At 40.7% G+C, this 6,898-nt stretch overlaps 3 protein-coding genes and 3 non-coding genes across 7 annotated transcripts; 4 read left to right on the top strand and 2 right to left on the bottom strand.

Moving 5' to 3' along the window:
• Positions 1-116: 116 nt before the first annotated feature.
• On the bottom strand, positions 117-2,029 carry LOC108146532 (eukaryotic translation initiation factor eIF1). 2 transcript variants are annotated; one of them, XM_017272573.2, is made up of 4 exons: positions 1,974-1,991; positions 1,861-1,912; positions 1,476-1,633; positions 117-506 (listed from the first exon to the last, which is right to left on the bottom strand). In XM_017272573.2, the coding sequence occupies exons 2-4, from the start codon at positions 1,886-1,888 to the stop codon at positions 360-362; spliced, it is 333 nt and encodes a 110-aa protein (XP_017128062.1). In that variant the 5' UTR covers positions 1,889-1,912; positions 1,974-1,991; the 3' UTR covers positions 117-359. The 2 variants fall into 2 exon arrangements, with proteins under 2 accessions (XP_017128062.1, XP_017128061.1); XM_017272572.2 differs by having other exon boundaries at positions 1,861-2,029.
• A 391-nt stretch (positions 2,030-2,420) lies between these two features.
• LOC108146522 (60S ribosomal protein L28) lies at positions 2,421-4,425 on the top strand. Its single transcript, XM_017272559.2, has 4 exons — positions 2,421-2,491; positions 3,453-3,552; positions 3,825-4,067; positions 4,255-4,425. Exons 2-4 carry the CDS (start codon positions 3,460-3,462, stop codon positions 4,351-4,353), a joined length of 435 nt encoding a protein of 144 aa, XP_017128048.1. The 5' UTR covers positions 2,421-2,491; positions 3,453-3,459; the 3' UTR covers positions 4,354-4,425.
• Positions 2,895-2,970, top strand: LOC121467156. The gene has a single exon (XR_005977306.1). It is a non-coding gene; the product is annotated as a small nucleolar RNA CD11 (small nucleolar RNA).
• LOC121467154 lies at positions 3,115-3,188 on the top strand. Its single transcript, XR_005977304.1, has one exon. It is a non-coding gene; the product is annotated as a small nucleolar RNA CD11 (small nucleolar RNA).
• On the top strand, positions 3,313-3,388 carry LOC121467157. Its single transcript, XR_005977307.1, has one exon. It is a non-coding gene; the product is annotated as a small nucleolar RNA CD11 (small nucleolar RNA).
• Positions 4,426-5,050: 625 nt separating the features above from the next.
• LOC108146474 (putative neutral sphingomyelinase) lies at positions 5,051-6,817 on the bottom strand. Its single transcript, XM_017272493.2, has 2 exons — positions 6,644-6,817; positions 5,051-6,558 (listed from the first exon to the last, which is right to left on the bottom strand). Exons 1-2 carry the CDS (start codon positions 6,682-6,684, stop codon positions 5,268-5,270), a joined length of 1,332 nt encoding a protein of 443 aa, XP_017127982.1. The 5' UTR covers positions 6,685-6,817; the 3' UTR covers positions 5,051-5,267.
• Between the last annotated feature and the right edge of the window lie 81 nt (positions 6,818-6,898).

Consider the following 6,898-nt stretch of genomic DNA (forward strand, 5'->3'; position numbering starts at 1 on the left):
ACGCAAAAGCGAATCGAGAATTCGACAAAATCTGGTAATATTTTATATTCCAAAATTATCTCCAACTTATTTCTTTGCTTACAATTCAGAGGCAGTAAATACATACAAATGCTAAATTTTCGTCCCATTATGCTACGACAGCGCCCGCACACGTTCGTTTATTTAAATTGAACATTTAATTTTATTTATAACATTGTTCTCAGTTAATGGTCTATTGCTTCAGTATTCATGTAAATGTTCTATCAAGAGTGTTTGAATAAATCGGAACAAAGAACTTTTGCAAGTTTTGGGGTGTTGTTGAAGAGCTTAAGAATGAAATAGTAGTATGATAATTCACACCGTTTTGTTTGTTCGTCCGCCTAGAAGCCGTGCACCTTGAGCTGATCCGGCTTAGCTAGTCCCACCTTCGTCAACCATTGACAGATGTTCTCACGCTGATCGCCCTGGAGCTGCAGGACCTCACCATACTCTGGGTGCTCGATTACAGTGCCATTGCATGCGAATTCCTGCGAAGGATTGAAATATTAGTTATTTGGGTTGAAATCGTTCACTTGTTACAAGACTGCCGGAATACTACTTAATTCATATCTATAAACCTAGCTAGTTAAAACTATCTAAGTAATGGACGGGAATAATCAATTATTTTCTTTGATAATGTACAGCTGTTCTCAGAGTTTGTTGTTTGAACTACACATTTTCTTGATTTATTGATTTTATGTATAGAATGGTAAATTCACAGTTCAAGACCGATGCCTTTAAACTTCATTGGATCTAACAAATAACTGGTTCATAAAACACTATAGGTTAAAAGCAAATAAATTATTTGACTAAGCGGGTAGAAAGTTGGTTTTACGTGTCCCAATAAACATTTAATACTATCTTTAGATACAGGATCGAAATAAAATCCCTGTAACTTAAGTTGGTGCACAAAAACATTCAGCTATAACTGGATAATATTTAGCAGATAGATATGGTGATTTTATGCAACCTATCTCTAAAGACGGAATATAAATCTATCTATCTTTGGAATAAATAGGAACATATAAAATTATTGATATTTACATTGGTTTTTAGGTAGTGGACGTAAGGACTCAGATATTACTGGATTGTTTAAACAGATAAATGGCAATTGTATACATCTTATCTCTACAGCCAGAATTAAAAACAAATCCTACTATCTTTTGAATAAATTAATGCATATTTGTGTATTATTGTGTATTAGGAGAGACTTTGTGCATCCCTAACTTCTTTCAATATTTACATTGGTTCATAAAGGCTGTACTTTAAGTGGATCTGAAAATTTGGGTATTACTGGAGATTAAGCAGGTAGAAATATTGGTTTTAACGTATCGTATCTCGCTGACCGCAGCTGTAAGCGGAAAGTGTTCACAAACACGAACAAAAATAGTTCCTGTGACAGTATTGTTTCAAGTTGGGGATCAATGGGGACATATGGGGATTAACCCACAACCGACCTTCTTGCAGGAGCGGACTATCTTCTTCAAGTCATACTCCGCGGACAGGCCCTGGACAGTGGTTAGTGTCTTGCGACCGTTCCTCTGCTGGATTCTTATGTGCACTAGCCCGTCTTGAATATCATCATCATTGCCCTTGATTGCATCAGCAAAGGGGTCTGTAAGGCAGGAAGATTGGATTGATTATTGGGATTATGGATTATTATCGGGGCGAATCCGAATGGAGATAGATGTAATGTGTAATCACACCCTTGCAGCGTGTCTTATGTGCGGGCGTGCGTTTGTGTGTGTGTATGCGTGCGAGTGCGATGATGACGAGCAGGCAGCCATTTTTATGTACATGTGTAAGAGTCGGGGAAAACTCTTTGGTTTGCCCGATACTTACCACGAGTGTTTAAATTCTGGATGGACATACGACAATAAAAACAAACCACAGCCTAAAACAAAAACTTTTTGAAATGATTTGTTGATATCTGAACTTTTAATTTAACGTTTTACTGAGTGAGTTTTTCGGAAATGTGTCTGACAAGCAGTGTGACCGCACCGATTACTATAAAAATACCAACCGGCCAAAAAAACACCTACCAATTCGGGTTTTGAGATGTACCATTTTTATACCGTTAATTTAAAGAATTAAAATTAATCAACTAAAATAACGTAGAAAATTGTTCGCCACAAAATACAATTTTAATGCACTAATATTAGTTGAGCGCTAGCTTACTTGTAAGGATCACTCCATGGACAGTTTCAAAAAATGTCTTATAAAGCATAGACTTGGATTTTTGGATGTTATAAAAACAATAAAATAGTTAAAAACAATAAGATTTATTCAGTAGAAACTGAGTTTAAAACTTGACTTGGTGGCAACGTCGTTTGGGTATGTCGGTTTTCTATCGATAGAAGGCCTGCCAACTCGCTTGGCTCAAATACAACCCTGTGTTTTCGGCAAGCGCAGCCAACTTCGCGTTATGCCGGGCTGCCATATTTCTTTCCTGCTTGTCTTTCAACGAGAAAAGGTGGGCATTTTGCGTTTAGTCTCGATTTGGTTAAGTTCTAGCGTTCCCGCAGCGTTCTAAACGCTACGAATGTGTTGAGGCATAATGTCTGCCCCACGTGGTTCCGTCATTTTTACCGCCGACTCGCTGAACTTCGGAGGTAAATTGAGTTTTACCCACACGTGCGACACAGCGGGCAAATAGTGATACAAAAAATGTGTAGTTTTAGTTGTGACTCTAGGCCGGACTTTTTAAGTTAATATGTGTATTCTACCAATTCAATTTACTAAGCTAAGTTTTTTGTTGCACCCGAAATCTAATATCCTTTTTCCCCCCTTTCTTTACATGCTGTTTTCCTGCCGTCCTTTTACATGGATTTTTTTTCTATGAAGGTAAGAACACGTGTGGTCTAAAACCGCCTGATTTATTCTTTCATGATGAATGATTTGAGCAGAAGAGTTCTTGAAGACTATATTCATCACCCAAGACTGAATATAACGCAAGATATAATTATCTTGTAATACAAAATCTTCTGTTTCTAATCACCTACTTTCTTTTTATTCCATGCTGACCCTTTATGGATCGTCCATCTGTTGTTCTTCATATAAAGGTAAGCATTCAAAAAATTATCTTGCCTAATTCAGTTCTAATTTAATGAGGATTGATTTAGCAGAAGAGTTCTTGAAGACTATATTCATCACCCAAAACTGAAAATATACCAAGAACTATTGCAGTTTTATTATAAAGCAACGTAATCTAATCATCCTTTTCTCTTTTCATTCCATGTCTACTTGGTGATTTTCTTATAAAGGTAAGCACTAAAAACCAATTTGAGCACTTCAGTTTTGTTTAATGAGGATTGATTTAGCAGAAGAGTTCTTGAAGACTATATTCACTACCCAAAACTGAAATACCCAACAAATATATAGAATTCTTAAGTGATCTTGAGTAATTACTAATTAATTTATCTAATTCTTTACAGACGTGAGATGGCAACCTCTTCGCACCTCAATTGGTTGATCATTCGCAACAACAACGCCTTCTTGTTGAAGAAGCGCGATGTTGCCAAGCCCTTCAGCACAGTAAGTAAATATTATAATATGATACATGAAACCACGTTTATAGAACCTACCCAGTTTTGAAGAAACAGTAAAGAGAAAATGAAAGAAATTGATCCAGTCTATAAACGTGGTACTAAACCTTCTATGTACAATGATGTTTCCAACTTACAACTTTCACAATGATATTTGAATACAACTTGATAGTAACATTAATCTGACAAAAGTTGAGAACGTACATTCTTTCTCTAAGATACTAAAACAATCCAACTGACCTATGGCATTAACTTTTTCAGGAGCCAAACAACTTGGCCAGCGTGAGCTCGTACCGCTACAGCGGAATCGTACACAAGAAGACCGTGGGAGTCGTGCCCGCCGCCGACAAGAAGGGCTTCACCGCTGTGCTGAAGAAGGGCAAGTATGCCCAGCGTCCCGCCAAGAACACCGTGCGTGTTGACTTCAAGGCCGGTCCCCGCCGTTCCCTGAAGAAGCTGAAGAACCTGCTCATCGGCTCCAAATACCGCAAGGACCTGACACAGGTAAATACCTTTAAAGCACCAGCAAAAACCCATTTGCTTTTTGTTATGATGATCTTTTTTTTAATGCTACACAACCAAGATCGCAGAATGATCCGTGTTGATAAACTTATCTGAGGTTCTCACTTAGCTTATAGTCTAGTAATCCTTTGATTGGCTTTTGTTCTAATGAATTTATTTGTGTTTTCAGGCTGCTCTCCGCCGTGCTTCTGCTGTCCTGCGCTCCCAGAAGCCTGCCCCCGTCAAGGGAAAGAAGGCCGAGCTCGCTAAGGGAAAGAAGCCCGAATAAACTGTACCAGATGGGATTATGCGGAGCTGTTTTCTACTCGAGAATAAAGAAAAAATGTTAAAAACACCCTAATATTAAAGCTAATGTCTGTGTTAATATGTGGGAAATGGTTTTGTTGAGGGAAGTGAAGCATACTTTAAGGCCTGAACTGTGAATACCATACACAGATATCAACCTTCTATAATCTCAAAAGTAGGTTGTTGACCCATTTAGCTCTGCTGTGCTTAAGATTTTAATTCAACTTTCTTAATTCATTAAAACAATAAAAATATAAATAAAATGATTGCTAACGAATGTTGACTTGCGGTCAAAATAATAATTTTTTCTTAGCTTATGCAAAAGGCAATAAAAATTGAACACTAAATAGGAAAAAATATAAAAATATGCTATTCGGTATTATTTTTTTTAAGTTCGATTGAAGATTTTATTTTAAATAATTTTTTAATTTATTAAACTGATTTGAAGTGCATTTTTTAAATGGTTTTAACTTTCTTGAACTGCTAAAGGTTTTTTACAATCTTAATTCGTTTGTTGTTAAGTTAGCATTACAATAAATTACTAGAGCACTTAATTGTTTCACTACTTATATTTTGACCGCAGTTGTACCTTAATAAACATTCTTTCTCCTGTTTAATCATTCCTGTTTAAATCGTTACGCAATACCTTATGCCATATAGATGCAACTAAAGACACATTCTTTAAGTGTTTAATTTTATTGAACTATAATTCCTGGGATATGGATGACGTTACACAAACAAGAGACCATGGAATTGCATTGAAATATTACAGTTCGTAAAATATAGTCAGATATTAAAAATACACACTTTAGTCAAAGACAATACAACGTTTGTTAATCTAGGGTACACATGGATTTTAAATGCGCACTGAGCTCGAGGCTGCTCCTTCAGACAGCTTCAGTAGAAGTACTCGTACTTCTGGTACGAGAACAGCATCACCTCCATCGATTTCTTGCCCTGCAGCACCCCATTCCTCTCCATATAGTTCCAAATGGAGGCCATGAAGACGCAGAAAATGATCACGCCAAACACGATGAACTTGAGCAGCAGAAAGATGGTGCGCATGCCCACGGGGGCGGTGAACTCCACCAGCAGGACGAGGAGGACGAACAGGAAGGTGGCTGCACTGTAGTACAGAATGCGATCCGTGTTAAGTTGGAGAAGGGAAGCATCGCACAGGGCCAGAGCTTCGTGAAGGGCGGCAGTTCGGGCAGCGGGTATGGTCTGGATGGAAGTGGAGCTGGAGCCATTGCACTGGATCTCTGGATGCTGCTGCTCTTCCTCTCCTGCCTGAGCATCGCCCGCTCCCAGTTCCCTTACAACACAGCTATCGCCATCATTCTCCGCCACCTGGCAGTTCACCTCGATTGTGGCCACTGGCTCCTCCGCTCTCCTCTCGGTCAGCTTGGATAACCGTATGTGGGCCAACACGGCCTCGTGATCCGAGAAGCTGAACTTCTCGCCGGGCACACGTTCCGGAAATGGCAGCTTGTACTCCACTATCTCGGCATTCACATGATCTCCTCCTCTCACAAAGATGTGATCAATCCGTATGCCCTGAGGATTCCGCTCCCGCGCCTGCTTGGATGTGTACGAGTTGTGTTGGCATTCGTTGGTGCGAAAGGAGTCCGAGGCGCAGCTGTCGAGCATATTGGATGTGTAGAGCAGCACCTTGTAGGAGATATCCTGCGGCTGGGCATTCAGATCACCCGCGAGGATCTGCAGTGCCGAAGTGCCCCTGGTGGCCTCGATAAATTGAGCAGTGTCGAAGGCCTGGATGACGCGGTGCGTCTTGTACTCATCGTTGGCATTGTCATACTCCGCATGCAGGTGCGCATTGTAGAGGTGGACCATTTGGCTACCGACCAGGATGCGGCACAGGCCCACACCCTTGCCGCCGAACCAATCCGCATGCTGGATGCGATGAAAGTAGCCGTTGACGGACCACGCATGGAACAGCGTGCCCAGGATGGGGTATTTGGACAGCACCAGCAGACCAGCGCCCATTACCCCGCTGTGGAAGTAGTGACTGTGGGGCAGGACATCCTCCGTGCCCTTCTGCAGCCGCTCGCTATCCTGCTGGGCCCACACCTCCTGCAGGGACACAATGTCATACTTCCCGGTGGCCAGCTCCTTGCAGATGGCATCGATTCGCGGCCCGCGATCACTAGACACATACGGAATGCCCCTGCAATTTGTACATATACAGATCGGGGTCAATGGAGCACCTTCTACAATGGAGCACCCCAAAAGGAGCTCAGAGATCACCTCACCAAATATTGAGGGTCAGAATGTTCAGCTCCAACAGCAACATCGCGGTTTTTGGTTACTGGTTTCACGCTGGCATGCTTACAATCCAAAATCAGGCGCGGGCAGCGGCGATAAGATAACTTTTTAATGTTTTTATTTGTTGTTTTGAAGATGTATAGCCACAGTGTGACCGTGTGTGGAAAGCCTAAGTTTGAATTATGTTTAACCCTCGATGGGCTTTGTAGCTTTAAAGCGGCCATGATGATGTTTAAAATGTT

Source organism: Drosophila elegans, unplaced genomic scaffold, assembly GCF_018152505.1.
Source record: "Drosophila elegans isolate 14027-0461.03 unplaced genomic scaffold, ASM1815250v1 contig_208, whole genome shotgun sequence".
Lineage (NCBI taxonomy): Eukaryota > Metazoa > Arthropoda > Insecta > Diptera > Drosophilidae > Drosophila > Drosophila elegans.

Coding starts and splice junctions, on each gene's coding strand:
- LOC108146532 (XM_017272572.2), bottom strand. CDS start 1,888: ATGTCCATCCAGAATTTAAACACTCGTG. Junction 1,634..1,860: donor CCAGAATTTAAACACTCGTG/GTAAGTATCGGG, acceptor CCTGCCTTACAG/ACCCCTTTGCTGATGCAATC. Junction 507..1,475: donor TAGTCCGCTCCTGCAAGAAG/GTCGGTTGTGGG, acceptor AATCCTTCGCAG/GAATTCGCATGCAATGGCAC.
- LOC108146522 (XM_017272559.2), top strand. CDS start 3,460: ATGGCAACCTCTTCGCACCTCAATTGGTTGATCATTCGCAACAACAAC. Junction 3,553..3,824: donor TTGCCAAGCCCTTCAGCACA/GTAAGTAAATAT, acceptor TAACTTTTTCAG/GAGCCAAACAACTTGGCCAG. Junction 4,068..4,254: donor ACCGCAAGGACCTGACACAG/GTAAATACCTTT, acceptor TTGTGTTTTCAG/GCTGCTCTCCGCCGTGCTTC.
- LOC108146474 (XM_017272493.2), bottom strand. CDS start 6,684: ATGTTGCTGTTGGAGCTGAACATTCTGACCCTCAATATTTG. Junction 6,559..6,643: donor ATTCTGACCCTCAATATTTG/GTGAGGTGATCT, acceptor TACAAATTGCAG/GGGCATTCCGTATGTGTCTA.